This window comes from Equus caballus, chromosome 31, assembly GCF_041296265.1.
Source record: "Equus caballus isolate H_3958 breed thoroughbred chromosome 31, TB-T2T, whole genome shotgun sequence".
Taxonomy (NCBI): domain Eukaryota; kingdom Metazoa; phylum Chordata; class Mammalia; order Perissodactyla; family Equidae; genus Equus; species Equus caballus.
This window is the reverse complement of record NC_091714.1, coordinates 13479824-13501895: the sequence shown is the minus strand read 5'-3', so window position 1 is coordinate 13501895 and position 22072 is coordinate 13479824. Positions and strand designations below refer to the sequence as shown.

The window sequence follows — 22072 nt, the reverse complement described above, 5'->3', positions numbered from 1 at the left end:
GTTATCCAGGGTCCCCCAGGACAAGTTATTTAGCCAATCTCTGTCTAAGTTTTCTTGTCTGTATAATGGGGATAATCATAACAGCTACTAATTATTTAACATTTGCAAAGCACTCAGCGCAATAGCTGACACATAAGTGTTTGTTAAATAAAGAACCAAATTTAAAATCCTGAAAATGACAACCATAATTTTTGGCATTCAAGATTCTATAGGTGACTATAGTCATTATGAGACGAGTCTAGAGAGATCACACCCATGGGAAGGATCAAGAGGCACCATGAAAGAGACGGTGTTTGATTTGGGCTCAGTAATGGTGTTTCACTCTAGCTAAATGTTAGCCCCACCTTCTATAGACACACTCATAAATAGTCATTATCAAGAACTTCAAAATCTCGCCTTTAAGAACGCCCCCTCCTTTCAGACCAGCACCTCTTAATTCTCCAGAGCCTGAATCTGGTCATCCCACATGACTGAGCCCTCCAATCCATCATTCTAATCACATGCTTTGTAAACTACAAATCTCAAATGAGCACTCAACACTGCCAAGCAAATATTTCTTTACTAAATTTACTTTCCCTCTCTCCTCTCTGCTAGACCTCCCACATTCTTTATTCGGTCACCTTCTTTAACCGATGCCCCAGGCTTTTACTTTATTTATTCTTTCAACAAATATTTTGTGTTTGCCTACACAGTAGAATCAACGATAGTGAATCTGGATTCTTTGTAGAAACTCTGCTAAAATGAAAAACAGAAATGAAGTCACAAAATGGAAAATGAGGTAAAGAGAGGGATTTTGAAAAAATATAAGCAAACAGAAAGTCCTCAACAAACCTGCAAACCTTTTCTGTATCTGTACCCATATTTTTAGTCTTGTTGCTAGTAACAATCAAGAAGTGACCAACCACTCCACGTGTGCTGGGAATTCCATCTCCTTCCAGTTTTCAAGGACATTGCTCACACAGGTATCTTCTATTTCCCTGCTTCATCAATTTTCCATTGCTACAACATGATTCAATAGCACACACACACACATTCTCTAATATATCAGATCAAGTTTTAAAAAAATTATTTCTTGAACTCATATTCCCTCTGGTTCTCTTCATAGTAAACTATCTCAAAAATGTTTTCCATACCATCCACCTCCTTCACTCCCCATTTACTTTTTAACTCTTATCTATTTATCTTCCAACCTCAACCACTCCAGGCAGTTGTCAACACCATTCATAATCTGTGTTTTGTTAAAGGCAGTGGTCGTATATCTCAGTCCTCATTTTACTCGATCTCTCTGCAACATTGAGTGAATTAGACCACTATAGACTTCATGATACCCTTTCCTCTCTTAATTTCCTTAACCCTGACTCTGAGTTTCTTCTTTAATTCTCTGGCTATTCCTTACTCTTCTACATTTATTAGAGATTTAACTTGTTTAACCTCTAATTTATTAAATTAGAGATTTATAAATCTGTAGAAGATGTATAAATCTTCTACATTTCTTAGAGATTTCCTCTTCCCTACACACACTTTCTCCTTAAGTGTTCTTCCACTGTCTCATGCTTTATACACTGCCCATATGTTAACTATTCCCAAATCCACACCTTCAGCCATCTTCTCTTCTAGGCTCCATATTAGAACTGCTTATTTAATTTCACCAGGTATCTAATAGGCATTTAGCAAAACAATAAACTAAAATACTACCCAATGTGTATATTTCCTTTCAGTGAATATCTTACAGCTCTTTTATCTTTAAAACCAGACTATGAGACTGAGCTTTATTGTCCCAAAGAAAAAGGAGGCTATGAAATAACGCAATGAGGATGAAAAAATAAAATTCTTCACTATGTGTTCCATTATAGGGGTTTGAAAGACTTAGCTTTAAATTGCAAGACTAGGTAGATGAAAAAAGGGAAATGTTTTGAATGAATTCTAAAATATTGAACTTGATTATGAAAATCTCAACCTAAAGGACTGTGAGAATACAGTTTATATCATAAACCGTAAGTTAGAGGAAAAGCTAGTGAAAATAGTGGTTTTCCTCCCACACAGAGAGAAAAGAGAACTTTCCGGGCTGGAAGAAAGCTATTTGGAAAGACAGGAAAAAGAGAACAGAGTTTGGGGCTGGTCCCGTGGCTGAGTTGGCGAACTCTGCTGCGGCGGCCCAGGGTTTCACCAGTTCAGATCCTGGGTGCGAACCTGGCACCACTCATCCAGCCGTGCTGGGGCGGCGTACCACATGCCACAACTAGAAGGACCACAACTAAAATATACAACTATCTGCCCAGGGGGCCTTTGGATAGAAACAGGAAGGGTAAAATCTTTAAAAAAGAAAAAAAAAAAAACCGCAGAGGTTAACTCTCAGTGGAAGACCCTGCCTTACCACTTGCCCACCTCACTGCCTCCATCTAGGTGGAAACTCTGCATGGGGGTATAAATAAAAAATATGATTGTGAGTACAAAATAATAAGAGACTTGATCTCACATCGGGCTGGAATTCTGCAATGAGATGCCTCACAGAGTATCACAGAGTGCAACTGGATCATTACAATGGAGCAGAAATGGTGGTAAGGCAGAGCTAAGCAGAGAAAGGAACTGAGATGGTCTTGTAATAAATGGAGGAGACCCAAAAATGGAGTGTAGGAGATTATTGGAGTTGAGAATCAATGTGCCATCCAGAGGCGTCCCTATTGCTTGCGGCAAGAGAGCCCTCCAGTTACTGTATGGTAGAAAGCCCAGGGCACAGAACAGGGAGATCACGAGGCTGAATCTCAAGAGGAGCCCTGTTAGAGCAAGCTGAGATGGGGCAGGGACAGGTTCAGAACGTGTAGAGTGGGGCTCAAAGCTCACATACCTTAGAGCATTCTTTAAGAAAATGATAAAAATTGCAAATAAAAAGAAATTAAAGCAAATAATTAGACTGAAAAATCATGAAAAATACAAATTTTTAAAAGCTGACAAATACTACAAACATCACAAAATCTAGAAAAATAATTTTTTATTAATTAACTCCCTGCCATACCTCTGTTATGCTTTTCTAAATTCTAGGCTGTATACTTTTTGAATCTCTCGTCATTTGATAACAATTTTACAACCTCATTTTCTGTGGGAAAGTAGAAAAATAATTCTTCCTCAAGCACAGTTGATCAAATTTATTTATTTTTATTGATACTTTAGAAAAATTTTTTCAGTTTAACAAATTGATACTGGAATTGTCATGTAAATTTCAAGACTGTCAAATTTGGAGAAATTTCTTTCTTATATGAGCTATAAGATGTATCAAGAAAATATGTATCATACAAGTAAGATGTGTCTAATATGTTAGGATGCATAAAATATGTGATTTCACATATAGACATACTCATGGCTGGAGTACTGCTACAAACTTATGCTTTCAAAAGCAAGAATTCTGTTAACTTCTATCTCAAACAATTGTCATCAAGAGGTACAGTCTGTGAATAATTGCATTTTACACTATATAATCAAATAGAGTCATAATAGAAAAGAACTATTTTGATTGGATATTGATTAAAATCAAATCCTCCATTTACAAAAATATATGGCTGGTGATTAAAAAAGTTTTCCACAGACCAGCTTCTGGCTCTGACATTTTAAACCTCATTTCTCTCTCACTTACCTTCTCATGCATCCTGTATAACACATTCATGTGCTCTCTCTTTCCCTCTTTCCTTCTCTAACTTTTTCTCTTCCTCTCTTATTTTCTGTGCTTTTCTGGAATTTTGCCCTTCTCTGTGTTCAACATTCTTCACAGTTTGCATCAAGCCACAAGGCAATCTTAGCCACTTGCATGCTTGGAATTACCATCCAAAGGCCGATGACATAAATGAATTGTTCCAGCTGAACTGCAAGCATATTCAGCTGCTTAATGGACATTTTGCTTTTGTCTTACAATATAATGCACTCAAAATTGAACTCTCTATCAATACCAAATTGATATTCCTCTCTTTCTTCTCTGTTAGGTAACGATATTACCATTCTTCCATGCTAGAATTTGGGAGTCATATTACATCCTTCCTCCTTTACTTCCTATTTCTAAAAAAGTAATTAACTTTTATTGATCTTTCTTTCTAATTATCTTAATTCTCCATTTGTCATATCTTCTTAAATAATGTTATTAATTTTTTCTATTACTGATTGTGGTGTGGTGGTGTTAGTGGTGGTGGTAGTGGATGAGAAAGAACAAGTTCACTGAGAACTATTGCATTTGAGAAACCAATAGCAGGTGCAGATATCCAGGTGCAGATATCCAAAAGAGAGTTGGAAAGGCAGTCATGGAATTTGAGAGAGAGATTGTGAGTCAACTATGCAGAAATGATAGGTTTAAACCATGGATTGTGAGCGAGTAAAGCAAAGGAAATGGAAAACGTAGCTTTCCTTTAAAAATGTATGACTCTGTGATAACAGTCAATATAATGAGAAAATTTCTCAAAATTTCCGAGATACTCCCAGCATGGCCATCTTTGAAAAGAAGAAAAAAAAGCTTTGCATGACCACTTTGTTTTAGCTAGATAGGGGCCAAATGTATCAGCAATGCATATCCAGAAATACACATGGCCAACAGTACAGTACAGAAGGCACATTTTAGTTTTAGATGAAACCTAGAGAAATGGGGGGGAAGCCTCAAACATTTGCACATCTCTCTGCACCTCAGGTTCTTTCACCATAAAACAAAGTGATCACGCAATGTGGTCTTGAAAGCCCCTTTCAGATCCTACTTCTCATCATTCCATGACCTGCTATGACCAAAGTTATTTCTAATTTGACAATGAATTGACAAGGCAAAAAGGAATATTCCCTGTTCACTTTTACTCCAAAAGCTGCCAGTTCCCTTTAAAAAGTTTGTTTCATCTTGTCACAAAAAATAAAAATAAAATAACCCAAACCCTCTTCCTGTATTCAATTCCATTCAGCAAGAGTTTACTGGTGCCCAGCTTGTGCTGGGTTCAGTGCTGAATGAAGAATTTAATTATTTTTTATTTCTTTTAACTTTTTTGTTCATCCTATCTCTCATATTTTACTTCCATTGAGTGATTACATGCACAACATCATCACCAAAAGTGTAGATGAAGCCTTATATTTGTTGCGCAGAGTGCAATAGATAATAATGCTCCTCACAGTCTATGCCCTCTAAAAATGTACAATCTACGGCATACGCTTGAGCTTCTTCAAAAAGCAATTTTCTAATATTGATAGAATTGTTTTATTATATTCTGAAGTCACCTTATTTTTTGTTGCTTCAGTATTAAAGAAATATCTAGGCATACACCATCATTTGACGTTAGTGGTAATACGCACTTGATCATTTTTTATGTACAGAACTCTTGGATCCTAAAATAGAAGAAATTTCCTTTTCTCTTAGAATTCTCAAATTAGAAAGCTAAAATATTTCTAAATTCTAAAAACGAGGCCTTTACAATAAAAGCAAAACATTGTTATCTATGCAGCAAAAAGCCCAAGCTCCTGAGGTAAGTGTTCTGATGCTGTTTTTGAAGTCATTTGGTCTAAAGAGATGAATAATCTATATATCTGCAAACAAAAATTTAAAGTCACAGATAAGAATATTTAATCCAATTATAGTGGTTTATAGACATCAGAGGATTTAGCATAGTGGTATTTTTCTATAGTGCATAAATATTAATGCACAAATATTATTTATCACGGAATCAAGGAAGCAAAACATGGTTTTTTTCTTATGCACTTCTGATGAGATAAATGCTAGTCATGTCCTGAAGTAAAATTTTCAGAAATCAAATAAATCAGGAAATAAGCATTTTTAAAAAGCATAATTCAGAATATGGTTAAGCAAAGTCTCTTGACCGCCACGGAAGAGTGTCTCTCTCGTTTCCTTTGTTTTGCCCAGAGGAGTGAGCATTGACGTGTGGCCGTATTCTCTCCTCATTCTCCGCCTCAGTGTCCAATTTCAAAAAGAGGATTTGGAGAGCCTTATAAGCATTCATACAGTAAAATAAGAGAAATAAAGAAGAAAAGAGGCAAATAGGAAGCCAAAAAAGAATGAAATGATGAGATTAGCAAAAGAGTTTGTACAATAGAATTGTATTAGATTCATATGCCATTAGAATTCTATGCAATTAAGAGAAGACACACATTTTATTCTGATTTTTCTCAGCACCAAATGCAAAGATGAAAAATATGATCAATTATTCGTTTCACATTTTCTATTTATAAAGTGCACTCAATGCTTCAAGAGATCAGATTTTTCCCTTGTTCCATCTGAAAGAGATTAGGAATTGCCATTAATAGGACACGGAGGAAGAAGAAAATAGGAATATAGAGAACAAAAAAATGAAGTGGGTATGGATAAAGAGAGAGCAACACTCAACCAGAAAGACTGATGATCATTACACTCTGGTAACACAGATGGAAAGAGACAATTGACCTCTGGAAAAAGGGCCTCTTTGGTTAATTTCTTGTAGGTCTCTGTCTTCTGTTTTGAAGGAAACCAGCAAGCCACAGTCACTTTCCTGTCTGTGGGGCTCAGAGGTCCGAGGTTAATACTCTCTCCATTTGCTAGTATAAGCTCAGTGGAGATTTGCTCATTGACCACACAAAACCACTTTGAAATAAATGTCATTGAAATGTTTTAAACATTTTATGGCTAAGTGAGACATGCCCTGTCCCCTCTTTCACTAAGCTAGTGGAGAACATAACAGAAAATAACAAATTAATATATGGCCTTTTTCTGTGTTAATAGCTGAAGAGAGTGTATCACTGGTTTTGATTTTGGTTTCTGTTGTTTTCAATCTCTCTCTGTCTCTCTCTGTCTCTCTGTCTCTGTCTGTCTGTCTCTCTCTCTCTCTCTCTCACACACAAACACACACACACACGCACACACATGCTTGCCTGAGATATCAGAATGGAATGGATAATAAAGGAGAAATGCAGGTAGGTCCTCACTCATATGACCATTTTCTTCATCTAAATAATAACCTGAAGTATATAAGTACATTTATTTCGTTGGATTTATCCAAGAAATCATTGCTATTTAAAGATGACACTCTAGGGAGTTTCTTTTCTCCTTCAAAAATGTGGATTTTTTAATGTGAGGGTAAGTGGACATAAAAGTCATAACAGATTCTAGAAAGGTATCTTTGCAAGCACAGTGCCAAACAAATAAAAGGGGCTCGTCGAATTCTTACTGAATTCAAAAGCCCCCAAATCTGAAAATGAGGAGCCGTTCTGGCAGTAATGCCACTTCTGAAATGATAGCAGGCTAGATCGAGTGTCAGAATTTTAGAGCTCGAGAAACAGTTCGAGCCTATTGACCCTGAGGAGGTTAATGAAATCCTCCTTTATAACTTCAGCTTCCTGGTGCTTATTGAAACCAAGCAAACTTTCCTGGAACACTGACTTAAGGTCCTAAACAAAGGAGTCTATGAACATCTCCTCCTACCAACAGCCATCTTGGGCTGAATGAGTTAGAGTCCTAATTTCGTGTGACTGAAAAACAACACAAGCTGAAGCTTAAAGAGAATTTATTGTACCAGGTAAAAAAAAAGTCCAAAAAAGATTCGGTGTCAGGTATGGGTTTCTCTCTCACTCTGTTGATATCCTCGGGGTTAGGTCTGTTTTCAGACAAGCTCTTCCAGAAACTGTGTACTTTACATCCTCTCGGGTTTGGGTCCTGTGGGAAAAATAGTATACTCTTTTCCCAGAAGTCCCCCCAAAATATCATTCGCTCTAGTTGAAATGTGAGACCACTGCTGAACATCCATGGTGGCCCCAATTGCTTTACATCTTTATGCCCTGAACTGGTAATGGAGCCCACGGAAACATATGGACTGAGAGTGGGAAATGGGTGGGTCCCCGGAGTGAAACTGAGGTACTGTTACTAACATCAGGGTAAATAGATGTGGAATGTCAAATATATTGGACAATTTGACAATATATTTGCAAGATACTCTTCTACCATCAGATACAATTTATTACTCTTGTCAGTGTGTCTGCTTATTTCTTCTACTTAGTAGTTCTAATTTCTGTGGCTTTGAAGATATATAACACTCCTAGATACTTACACAAGAAAAAGAAAAACATATGTCCATGGAAAGACTTGTGCATGAATGTTCATAACAGCTAATTGGTAATATCCCCAAACTAGATGCAGCTCAATTCTCATTAATAGATGAATGGATAAACAAGTTATGGCATATCCATGCAATGGAATACCATTTGGCAATGAAAAAGAGTGAATTATTGACACATGCAACAACATGGATAAATCTCAAAATAATTATCTGAGTGAAAGAAACTAGAAAGAAAGAATATATACTGAATGATTCTATTTACGTAAAATTCTAGAAAACGTAAACTAATTTATAATGACAGAAAACAGATCAAGATTGAGTGATAGCCTAGGGAAGAGTGGGGATGGGGGTCAAGACAGGGATGGGCAAAATGGAAAGATTATAGAGCTACACAAGGAAACTTTTGGGGGTGATTGAAATGTTCATTTATCTTGATGATGATTTGGTGCTTTTTTTTTGCTGTAAAGGGCCAGATAGTAAATATTTTAGGCTTTGCAAGTTATACAGTCTCTGTAGCAACTATTCAACTCTGCCATTGCATCATCAAAACAGTCATAGATAAGAAGTAATTAAATGTGTGTGAATAAGTTCCAATAAAACTGTTTACAAAAACAAGCAGCAGCCCAACTGAGTTTGCAGGCCGTAGTTTGCCAGTCCCTGATCTTGATTATGCTGATGGTTTCACAAGGGTGTGCACATGTCAAAACTTATCAAACTGCACAGTTTAATTATCTGCCTCAATGGAACTATTATATAATAAAAACAAAACAACCTAACTTTCCCATCACAGATTGGATAAAGTCTAATATTTTTACCAAGGCATACAAGTCTCTCCATGAACTGGCCTCCATATTCCTCCTTGATCAGATTCATTGTCACCCTTAAGCAGTGCCAAACATGCGCTTCATGCCATTTCAACTCTAAGCCTGTAGGTTCTTTCTCTGCCTGGACCGATCTACACCTACTAACCGTCAGATTAAATTTTTGCGTCTGGACTTCCAGGATGCCTTCCTTCTTTCCTTATCTTACCCCTTCTATTGCCTTTGCCTCATCTCTATGTGCCCATAATAGCCTGCATTTGTGTATATGTACATATGTATATATGCGCATACATGCATTATATATACACTCTTGCACTATTATGTTGTTCCATAATTTTAGCCACATATCTGAAATTTTTCTCTTATGTGTTTAGAATTAAAGTGAATTATTATCCAGTGTCTGGATACTTGACTGAGAGCTCCCCGTGTCTTTTACACCTATCACAGTTCCTGGCACACTAAAAAATACCAAACAAACAGTACATTAGTATGGCAGCTATTATTATAATCATTTTACAGATAAGAACACAGACAGGTAGGGAAATTATATATTTACTCCATAGGCACATGGTTATAAATAGCCAATCTAGTACTAGAAAAAATTCTTCCATACTTAATCTCAAATGCTTTCCACTAATCCTTGCATTTTTTTTTATTATTGGAAGCTTATCTGTATTTCACATCAGTGTCTTTTTCTGACTCTGCCACTGCTCTTCCTTAATCTCCTAGATACACCAAAATGAAGACTGCCACCAACATCTATATTTTCAATCTTGCTCTGGCAGATGCCTTAGCAACCAGCACCCTGCCATTCCAGAGTGTTAATTACCTAATGGGAACATGGCCATTTGGAACCATCCTCTGCAAGATCGTGATCTCCATAGATTACTATAATATGTTCACCAGCATATTCACCCTCTGTACTATGAGTGTTGATCGCTACATTGCAGTCTGCCATCCCGTCAAGGCCCTGGATTTCCGTACTCCCCGCAATGCCAAAATCGTCAACGTCTGCAACTGGATCCTCTCTTCAGCCATTGGTCTGCCTGTAATGTTCATGGCAACAACAAAATACAGGCATGGTGAGTAATGTTGCAGGCCTGAGGGAGGAGAGTTTTTAGATCAATATGTTGGTGAAGTCATGAGCCAAGTAGAATTCATGGAGTGGTCCAATGTCTTAGTCAAATTGTAATTTTAACGATTCTTTCCAGCAAAATGCCTTTAAATATTTCGAAATAGGAATTTTACCTATAATTTTAAGCCCACTAAACATTGTATACAGAATGCAATCTATTGGTTCCTGATTTCTCTGCATTTACCTTTTCAAAATGATAGGGAAATAAGAATATAGCTCTTCCAAGAGTAATTAGAGCTTAAACCCAAAAAACATTAAGTGAGAGGCTTGTTTTAAAATTTCAACTGACTGCCTACATGACAAATTTGTCTTTTTAGACCTCATATCAGGATGATGAACTACCTATCAAAAAGTGAAGTGAAAACATCCATTAGCTAAAAACTTCTATAGATTTTGGACAGTGATTATATGTTTTGATATCAACATAGTCCCATAGAGGATCTAGCTAATGATGATAGGTCCATAATTGTTGACTGAATGAAAGCTTAATATAATTGAAGTAGACAACAAAATGAGATATTTAGAAAAAAGATTAAAAATAACTCTTCCTGAAAATCAACAAGAGAATATGTTTCTCTCACAATTTTTTTAAATCTTCCCTTACTGGCTTGTGTAGTAATGGCCTTAAGTTATCTCTCCTCAAGGCTGTACATTAAAGCAAAATGGTAATATTAATACTCAATAACGTAATTGAATGCTGCTAATTCTTCCGTATAATTCTTTTCTTCTAGGTTCCATAGACTGTACACTAACATTCTCTCACCCAACATGGTACTGGGAAAACCTGCTGAAAATCTGTGTTTTCATCTTTGCCTTCATCATGCCGGTCCTCATCATTACGGTGTGTTATGGACTGATGATCTTACGCCTCAAGAGTGTCCGTATGCTCTCTGGCTCCAAAGAAAAAGACAGAAACCTGAGAAGAATCACCAGGATGGTGCTTGTGGTTGTGGCTGTGTTCATTGTCTGCTGGACTCCCATTCACATTTATGTCATCATTAAAGCCTTGATTACGATCCCAGAAACTACTTTCCAGACCGTCTCTTGGCACTTCTGCATTGCTCTAGGTTACACAAATAGCTGCCTGAACCCAGTCCTTTATGCATTTCTGGATGAAAACTTCAAACGATGCTTCAGAGAGTTCTGTATCCCAACTTCCTCCACCATTGAGCAGCAAAACTCTACTCGAGTTCGTCAGAACACTAGAGACCACCCCTCCACGGCCAATACAGTGGATAGGACTAACCATCAGGTACGCAGCTTCTAAAGTTGGGTATATCTACTGGGGATGGCATAAAAATTATAGAACTTTGCACCCACCCAAGATTTTAATCCATTAGAAGGAGTTCAATTACTAGGGGATTGAGGTTCAGCATGAGGATGGAAGGAGGGGGGAGCAAATTGTGATCATTGTGTTGGAGAGGAGCTTCGTTACCTAAACTGAGCTCTATATATTTGTACCTATTCATTTAGATGTGCCACCTAGAAACTGTAAAGCTGCTAAAAATAACTGTCTTCAGAGCCTTTTCTTCTATGCAAAATTCATGACTCTAGCACATTCTGGAAGTGATCTTGATCTAGAATTCTTCATATTTCCCCAGCAATGTTATGTATTTTATGCATAGCACTCCAATATCCCTGCCACTTTTCAAGAGCCACTTTGTCCACTGTGGTTATGTGTACAAGATGTTCCCAGCAAATCAGTGTCACAGCAAAGGAGAAAAGGAAAGAAAAAACGGCCAACCTAAACCTTGTTAAGTCACTGTTTGTAAATTTTTATCCCGGAACGCTAAAGCAAACACCAAACATATTACTTAATCATTAGAACTAAATTAGTTTCACAACAGTCATCATACCAGTCTGGGTTATTATCGTGAAGAGGGACTATCTGTTGGAAAATTTATTCCTACGTGCAGAGGAGTACATATGGGGGCCTGCACAGATAGAGGAAGATTCAAGATTTACACACAGTACTATAATCCCGTGAGAAATCAAAAGAGAGGAAAGAGAAAAATATGTCTCCAAGTTAATATTATCTTGTTAGGTCACTGGTTTGCAAAATTTGGAAACTGACCTATAAAGTAAGTCAAACATTCCACATGTTAATATTAATTTCAGTAAGTAAATTTTCAAATAGTGCCTGCATGCAAAAATCACAACCTGTGTAACCTTATAACACTGAACTCAAATTCTAACTTCCTGTGAAGTAAATCCCTGAGTCAGAACCTGAGATGAAGTTCCTAGTGTCGGGGGCAGGTCTGTGGGGACAGATGCCTCCATAAAAATGGGTAGGAAGTCAAGTCGAGGAGCCAGATGGAGAGCCTGGTTCAGTGGAGTGCAGCTGCTTCCTCTCTGCTTTCTCTTCACCACGCCCCACCTCACTCTCTCCTCTTACCCCCACTACCGCCACCCAGCCCAGCCCAGGCTCACCCCTTCTAATTGACCACAGGACTAATGTAATACAGTCTGGATGGATCTGCCAAAAGGGGCATTTATCCTCATTCCCCTGCTATTAAATAACACTAAAATGAATGCAGGAACTCACACCCCCTAGGGAGTAGGAGGTAATGATGGCAGACCTACTTCCAACCAAAGGGAAATTATTAACTTATTATGTCTCACTTCTAATTCCATTTCAGAAATAAAAGCCAGAAAAAAATGTTTTTCTACCCTGCTTCTTTTCTCTATTTTTTTTTCAATATCAAGCCCTCTAAACCTGCTCCTTTTGCTAAGCAGCTTTCTTACTCAATCACTATCAAAATCTGGCAAGTATCTTAAAGAAGGTAGGGATTTAAATAGATTTTCTCCAACCTGAGGATAATATATTAAAGAATGTAACTTAAAACTGACAGTCCTGAACTAAGGTTAAAATATTTTTCATTGAAGCAATATATTTCCATTGGGGCACAATGATGGCCATTATGAAGTAGTGATTCTTTCTCTTTCAGTGCCTGTATATTCCTTCCCTCTCCTTTCACGTGCTTCAGGGTGGGACAGTTGGTAGTGTACCCTGGACCACTGCTGGGGCCTCTTGTCATGTCTGATCCTCTCAACACCCATCACTTGCCTTGCCTTTCTGGAAATACAGCTCCCAGCCTGTCCAGTGGAGTGTTTCTCCAGAGTTCATTCTGATTGTCCTTTAGTTGCCCCGACACTGCCTTTGACTCCCTTCCAAATCCAGCATTTCACATTAGTGTGGTTCTTGCACAGCCAGAGAGAGGAGAAAGGAAGCTAATTGGGGAAGCTCTGCTCTAAGTAACTAAAAGGTTTGCTTTAAAAATACATCCAATTAGGGCTTATCTTCATTGCTGCCTCTATGAAGCAGCACCAGTGTCAGATAACAGCAGAAACACTTTAGCCCTGGAATTGGCTGCTTTCCCAAAATGCCCAGCTGGGAGAGCTGGACAGAAAAGAGTGGCTGCCAGGAAAAGAGGAAAAGACACTCTGACATGTTTGAAAATTAAGATAAATCAAAGGTCCAGTTCACTAATCTCCTCTGATGTGTCATCATTAGAATCAAGGCAGTTCAACACAGACATCTGGAATGATACATCAGCCTTTGGTGGTAGTTTCAATAATATATCAAAATAATAAAATTCTTTGAAGGAAAAATCAGAGGCTTTATGGCCGTGTCTATAGGACAGAGTTGATTAGTTGTACAAATTCAGTGTCTGACAAACAGCCTTTTTTTTTTTTTTTGCATCGTAAGCAATCAGGTTAGGAAACAAAGCTAGTTGGATTTACACTAACTTTTAAACTGCTTGTTTGAAGTTTGTACTGTTGTAGATGTTTATGTGCTGCTGATATACTTGCATTTTCTCCAAGAAGTGTATTATACTATATATGTCACATCTCAAGCACATTAGTCAACTTCATATTCCGCAGATCACAGATCCAATATCAAATCTCCCCAGGGTGTCTGTATTCTGACAACTGTACACTGAGACTGTGTCCATACAGCACAAAGTGAAGTGGAGAGTTGGCAGTTGTCAAGGTAATTTGATAAGCCATATGAGAAAATTCTGTGCCCAAAATGAACTGTGAGCCATATTTACAAAGTTAAGGGCTACTCAGTCAGTTTTGACTGCATAACAAATCATTCCAAAATTTAGTGTCTTAAAGCAGCCATTTATTTAGTTTGAGATTCTATAGATCAGTAATTTGGGCTAGGCTGGACTGGACTAAGCAATTCTTCCAGTCTTCCCGGGGCTCACACTGGAGTCCGCAGCAGCCGCCTGAGTGGCTATCAGCCAGCTGATCTAGGATGAACTCAGCAAGAATAGTTAGTTCCACGTGGATCCTCATCTTCCATCATGTTGACCCAGGCTTATTCTCATGGTGGTCATGGGTTCTAGATTCAAGAGGTGGAAAAACAGTCTCTATCTGTTGATGGGAGGTGTTGCTGTCACATTGCAAAGGGATGTGGATATAGAGAGGGGAGTAACTGTGGCCGTTTTTGCTAACGATCTACAGTAGGCACATGCTGCACAGGACAGGCAAGCCACAGCTTCCTGAGAACACAAACCATGCCTGCCTTGCTTTTTCTTGTACCTCCAGTATCTACCTAACACAGGGTCTGGCACATTAAAGAGTATGTACTTCAAAAATATCTGTTGAATGAATGAATGGTCAGAGGGCTCACAGTACTTCAGGAGGTATGGACGGTGATGGGAATGACCCCTTTCTTGGAACTGATTGACAACCTAAGTGACTGAGTTAACACACTGACATTATTTCAGGCTAACCCTGTAGTAACAAGAAAATATTCAGAGGAGAGTTTCTTTGTTTTCTCTTCTTCCGCCTTTAGTCTTCTGATCAAAAGTTATACTTTTCAGAAACTTTCCTACACTTGTGCTTGTCTTCAGATTTTATTTTTAACAAGTGCTATTAGTGAGGAGGCCAAGAAATGGACTCAGTGCCCTAAAGAGGTCTTGCCCTAGCTAAGTATAAAAGAAAAAAAGATGGTCTCGTGTTCTTTTGTACACTCCAGGGCTCAGCCTACTGCTCCAGCTGTGGTGCTTCATGCTTGATTTATGTTCGACTTGCTGTCTTTATGGCTTCTAGATCTTGATTAGGTTGACTCAGGCATAGGCACTCATTTTCCATCTGCTCTCAATGCAATTTAATTCCTCTGTACATGTACCACCTTGCCATTGTCCTCGTTGGACCACACTTTGCTTCAGAACACATCTAGCATTTGCTCAAATCAGTCCAGGTACAACTCAGACCTGAGATGCTGGCCACTACTAACTTCGTTTCCACCCCAATCGCATTCTATAAAGCATTTTTTGTTTTGTCATCTTGATTATTATTATTTTTGTTGTTGTTGTTGTTGAGGAAGATTCACCCTGCTAGCATCTGTTGCCATTCTTCTTCTTCTTGCTAAGGAAGATTCACCCTGAGCTAACATCTGTGTTCATCTTCCTCTATTTTGTACATGAGCCACCACCACAGCATGGCCACCAACAGACAAGCAGTGTAGGTCCACACCCAGGAACCAAATCCTGGTCACCAAAGTGGAGCATGCCAAATTTAATTTCTGGGCCACTGGGACTAGCCCTAGATTATTTTTTATTAATGTTTAACATTATATGGGAAAAGGAACAACTCTATTAGGTCAGATGGATTATTATTTAAAGACTTTGTATTGACCATAACCATAAGGATAATGCTATCTTACATTTGAATGACGATGTACAGATTAAAAAGTGCATTCATGTGCACCATCACATCGGCTTCCTACAATAATCCTAAAGGGTAGATATGAAATGATTATACAAGACCAAAGCACCAGTAAGAGGCAGAATCCAGACAAACATCTGGGCTTCTAATATTAATCCAAAGCTTTTCTCTGCTGTCCCACGACATGCTACTTCATGCTCAAGTAATTTTGTATGGTCTCAGCCAGAGGTTCTCAAGCTTCACTGTGAGATCCCAAAATTGTAACTTCTGAAGAACTCCTCTAAGAAATTCTGGGTCAAGGTAGGGTTCAACAATCTGCATTTTTAATAAAACACTAAACTGAAAACTCTGGTTTAAACTGCGACTTCATCCAAACACCACCAAACTTACTGTTTCGTCTAACTGGTAACCCTTTCAGTCAAGCTGGTTGATATGAATTTTTTCATCAAATTAATCTCCTATTTAGCAGAATAATGTAGTCTTCCTTGAACAAAGCCTTAACTTTCTAATATATCTATTAGAGAGTCTTATAGGACAAAGTTACATACCAGTGATAAAGCTAACGTTATGGGACCTCCCGTTAACTCCTCAGAGCTTAGGTCCATTCCTAAGCCCTCTGGTTACTATTTTTAAAACACTTTCTTGAAATCTTAGTGAAAGGAGCAGGTCAAGAAATTAGGCTAAACTAAAATCAGAAGCATAATTTTTAAAATCAATCACATCACTAGCAAAAGTCAGATCTTGAGGCTTTTTACAAGACATCTGTGGGAAGCTCATTTGAGAAGGAAAGGCATTTAAATTTCATGACAAAAGCTTCAAATGAGAATAGCTCACAAAATTACAGAGCTGGGCCACATTAATGCATATTTTGTGAATGAAACCAAAATGGCTATTCTTTCAATTCTGTGGTTTAAAAAGAAATTGATTCCAGTTATGAGTGTGTGTGTGTGCACTCACACGTGTGCACGCATAATATGCATGTGCCATTTTATGTATGTGTTAATAGCATATATCTTAAAATGAATAATGCCTTTTATAAATAGCAAAAGAATGTCATATGTTTCTATAAATTGACTGTAATCTGGGAGGAGACAATATTGTTTAATTGGAAATATGCTTATTCCCAGAAAATATTTAGTTTTAAGACTATTCGTAATAACGTTTATTGACAAGTTTGTGTCCAGTACCTTATTTAATCATAAGAAGTACGGATCATTAGCTCTACTCTACAGCTGAGAAAATCAGTGCTTAAGGAGTTAACTTGCCCAAGGTAACAGTTAAAAAGTAGTGGCTGAGGAATGAATCCGGTTGAATTTGGTATTATAACCTGGACTGTTAGTCAACGTGCCCTACTGTCTCCTCAGTCTGCTTTTCACTCTTCTCAGTGGTGGTTCTTAGAACTAAATTTTAGCATTCATATGCTGACTATTTGAATACCGTAAGATTGTTATGTAAGCTTGTTTAGATGTATTCATGATGTATCTGTGTGTCTGTGCACAGGGAAACTTTAAAGTGCACAGGTAAAGGTAAATTTTAATGAACAGCATGGGGAATTAGAAATTCAGTAATGAGGTATTTGGTTACCATTATATGAGTTCAAACTATTTGAACTAAAATCTTTTGTGGTCATTAAGGTCATATTGACTCTCATTGAACGATAGCATTTTCTTTTCCACAAGTTAACATTTTTATTCATGTCAGAGAGATTTGTTTAATATTTTTCATAAATTGACCTTTATGATCATGCATACAATCATATTTATCCTCCTAGAAGAGGTAGCTTGGTGCGGTGGTGATGCCAGAGGGGCCCAAGACAGGGAGTCAGGCAAATGTTCTAGTTTCTCATGCTCTGCCTGATCAACATGTGATGAGAAAACCCCTTCTTCTTGCAAGAACTGTTTTCTCAACTCTCACATAAGTGGATTATTCTGTAAACAGAATCATACAGCAGACATTGATACGCGAATTAACTAGAGTTCTTCCTGATTGAATACTCTGATCTTCCAGGGAAGTTGAATTTTTAAGATTCAATTAACTCGTATAATTACTGTAGCATGTTCCTATGCTTGTTGTTTCAACTAATAGAACCAACTGATAAAATATAGCAACATCTTTTTCTTTGAAAAACTAACGTAAAATGAGATGTTATTTATTGGCTAACCTTAAGTGGTGAAGCGCTATTTGATAACCACTTATCATTAAAAAGTTCTCACATCGAGATGTAGTGTTTTAGACTTGTCAACCTTTATCTTTTCTAGATATGTCTTCTAGATATAAGGTATATTTTCTTTATCTACTGTATCTTTTGGTAGGTTGCCATAAATATTTGCAAATTGCTACAATTTTACAAAAATCATAATATTATTTTGGGGGATGACATTGTGAAAACTACAAACTTGCAGAATAAAATATATCTTACTTTATCCTTACTAATTATTATTTCTCTGGAAATCAAGAACCTAGAGCCACAAGTTTTTTCAGCCTGCTCCCTTTACACTCAGGAATTTCTTTCTTATATTGGAGAGTTCCTGGCTTTGAAATAAATAGAAACTTTCATGATGAGAAGAAAATTAGAACCATATAGTCTACGATTTCTACTTTTTACTGCAATAAAATCCCATGTATATGGTGTGAGTGAGGGGAGGCTAAAACAGGATTGATTTTGAGTGCTAAATTATAATAGTACCTCTTCAAAACATGAATGGTTTTCCTGATATGTATCCAAAAGATCATAATACCAGCTCTCAAGACCCCCACATTGCCGGTGATGTATGCTGAAGGAATGAATTGCCATAAGTATTAACTATACATGGGTGCAAATAAGTGTCAATTTAATTTAGTGCTTGTGGGTTTACTATTTGTGGATCAAAGGAAATGAACCATTTTTTCTTTCTCTAACACTTGACTTATTAGGGACACATACAGCAAATAAATAACAAGCCTGATAGGTTAGCTCCATATAATCACAAATATCAAATAAATATAAGCTTAAAGTTTCATTACAATTTAAAATAATCATCCTCTCAATCCAAGAATGAACATGTAGAAAACTAATTCATTTTATTTGTCTACATAAAGCGTAGTATTTATTAGCAAAGAAGGAAGAAAGGAAAACAAAAAGGATGGAAGGAAGGCATGAAAAAGAGGTGGCCCACAGAGTACATTTTGTGCCTGAAGTCAACTATATTCCTCCTACTATTTTATTTCTCATACAAATACTAGAAATCCCAGGAATGCTGGAAATCTATCAAGTCCTATCTAATTATTTCCACTTTTTTCTACCCACATTATCAAATCTTCATAAAGATTAAGAAAAAGATATATTATGTATATAATGTGTATATGATCCAAAGTCCCCAAATGGTGTATCTAAGCCTCTAAATGCATAAGAAATGAATAACATTTTCTTGCGATGACATAGGTAAGTCTAAGACATCTGATAGAAAGGCAAAAAAGTAAAGTCTGTGAGGAATGACATTAAGAAATTACAATATCTTAAGAAAAGTCAAATTAGTAAGGAAAAAACCCTTTTACAACAAGAAAATGCGGTGAAGAGTGGATGTGGAGTGGGATATGGCCACTATATATTTGACTATGCAATTGCCTATTTAACCCATCCTATAATTTACCAACTTGCAAGAATATCTCACGCTTCCTGTTGTTTCTTCTCTGTCATGTCAGGTAGAATGTCCTTATATTCGAAAATCCCCAAATATATGTGAGCTCATTCAAATTCAAAATATCAACTTTTAAAAATTGCTGCCTTTGAGCTACTCTTTGGAAACAGAAGAGATACATGCCACTCATAGAATCTTAAAATGTTGCAGATAAAGACTTGAGGTACGCCTAGCATACTCTTCAATAACTGAAGATTTTTCTGGTTATTTCAGAAATTCAGTGGAACAAATAGATTTCACATGGCCATACTATAAGTAAATATCAACATCTAAATTCCAATAATGCAGTTGGATTTATCAAGCAGATGCAAAATATTCATGCTTCTTAGGATATTAGACTGAAAAAGAGCACTACAGGTCATCTAGGCCAAACCTCCTAGTCCTAAAAATGGAGAAATTGTAAACCAGAAATGTATTTTTTATTGCATGCTTTTTTCTAATTAAAAGATGATAGTGAGAGTCTTTTCAAATTGAGTTCAAGAAAAATTTGGTGATTAAAGAGAAAGATAACTATATTTTTACATAACTCTAGTACATGTAAATTTAAAAATATAAGCAGGAAGGGGAAACTTTATAATTAGGTAAGAATAGCAGATATAATATAAAATCTTAAAAATTTTGATGGTTCACTTATTTAACCATTTTCTACCACTGACAAGATTCCACCACTGAATGTCTCTGGGCAAGTTTCTGAAACTGTGTATTTCAATTTCCTCATCGGTAAGAATGGTGATAACTATATTAGCTAATACTTAGCTTTGACGTCAGGGTGATATGTGATTGTCCATGCAAAGTACATAGCACGGTGCCAGGCAACTGGCTAATACTACTGTTCTAAGCCACTCAATGAGGCTTTACTCTTCATTTCCTCCCATCCCTGTTCCTCAAGAAGTTGAATTACAGCTCTTATAGAGAAAATTTCAAAGGAACGAAGTACTGTTGCTAAAAGAAATCATAAGTTTGGTCTAACACAAGGCTTCTCAACCTTGGCGCTAGTGACATTTTGGGCCAGATAATCCTGTGTTGTGGGGGACGTGTCTGTAGAATGTTTAGAAGCCTCCCTGGTCTCTACCCACTAGATGCCAGTGTCACCCAACCAACCCCAGTTGTGACAGCCAAAACGTCTCCAGACATTGCCAAAAAAATCAGTTGAAAACCACTGCAGTAAAAATCAGTTGAGAACCACGAATCTAACCTGAGAAACCGTGTTTGATAAGTGAAGAAACATCAAGGTCCAAATTAGTTGGCACGCCCTTAAAGAAGTGCCTGCGAGTTGGAACTAAACCCCGGGTGTCATGACATTAGTCTCAATCTCTAAAACATCATAGTGATTTCTGAAAAGAAAGCTTTCTTCGGCACTGCTAACCAGTTGCAAAGAATAAGACTCAACATTATTGGAAGACGAGGAAAGCGCAATTCTTCAACCTTTATTTTATTTCAAACTTCTCTTTCAGAGAAAAGATCTTCACCCTGAATGATTATTAGGAAAGAATGAAAGGCCAGGAAAGGTGAAGATGCTGTTAGAGAACACTGAGAGGCTCTGAATGAGGTCAAATGTCCGGGCGATCTTAAAACATTAAGGGAGCTTGTAAATGAAACACAAATCGTAACCTCCGAAGCAAAGAAGCGAGGGAGTAGTCCCGGAAAACTAGAAGAAAAAAGTAAAGTCTCAATTTTAATGGTAACTTTGTAGCAACTGAAAATCACACAGAATATTTAACTTTGCACTGATTATTTTTAGAACCCAGATCATATTATTAAAATATATTTTGACGGGGCCGGCCCAGGGGTGCAGCTGTTTAGTTTGCACGTTCCGCTGTGGTGGCCTGGGGTTCACTGGTTCGAATCCCAGGTGCAGACCTACGCACCACTTGTCAAGCCATGCTGTGGCAGGTGTCCCTCATATAAAGCAGAGGAAGATGGGCACAAATGTTAGCTCAGGGCCAGTCTTCCTCAGCAAAAAGAGGAGGATTGGCAGCAGATGTTAGCTCAGGGCTAATCTTCCTCAAAAAAAAAAAAGTAAAAAATAAATATTTTGAGAGCAGTTAGAAAGGAAGCAGTAATCTCTAGAAGGCAAGATAAGTTCTCTAAGAATTAATTATGGCAAAACAGATTTTAATTTCTTAGAGGACAGGGAAATCAGGCAAACCCAGTGTGGATAATGTTTTTAACAAGAGATTGACAAGCTCTTGTTAATTTCTGTAATAGTATACTACGTTGAATTATAATCTGGATATAATGGTACAACGAGATAAGGTTTATAAACTTTAGCTCATTCTCAACTAAAGAGTCCCAGTAAATGGAGGAATGCTGAATAACGTGGATGAAAGGAAAGGAAAGGATACTAGAAAAGTAAGCAAAAACTAAAACAATAGTAGTTACCAGAGAAAAACTTTAGTGTAAGAATCCAACTATGGAAGCAGAGAAGGTGAGTGATAGCAAATATGAAAAAAAGTCACACTTTATTTCATAGATTAGCAATATGATATAGGCTATCTCAACTGTAGTAATTAGAGATAATTGCATCAACAGAAGTCTAGTGTCTAGAACCAAAGAAATTTTAGCCTCACTCTAATATGAGGAACGGAATAAGCAAATTAGATCATATTCAGAGACGAGCAACCAAAAGGGTGCAAGGAGTTAAAATTCCTGAGTATGACAAATGGTTGAAATAACTGCCCATAATTATCTCAGTAATGGAAG

At 37.3% G+C, this 22072-nt stretch overlaps 1 protein-coding gene across 1 annotated transcript in view; it reads left to right on the top strand.

The window, feature by feature from the left end:
- The window catches only part of OPRM1 (opioid receptor mu 1), a 60288-nt gene that overhangs the window by 25167 nt on the left and 13049 nt on the right, over positions 1-22072 (top strand). Inside the window, exons 2-3 of the mRNA XM_014738201.3 lie at positions 9605-9957; positions 10742-11262. Of these exons, the coding sequence (XP_014593687.2) occupies positions 9605-9957; positions 10742-11262 (874 nt within the window). The remainder of the gene's footprint in view (positions 1-9604; positions 9958-10741; positions 11263-22072) is intronic.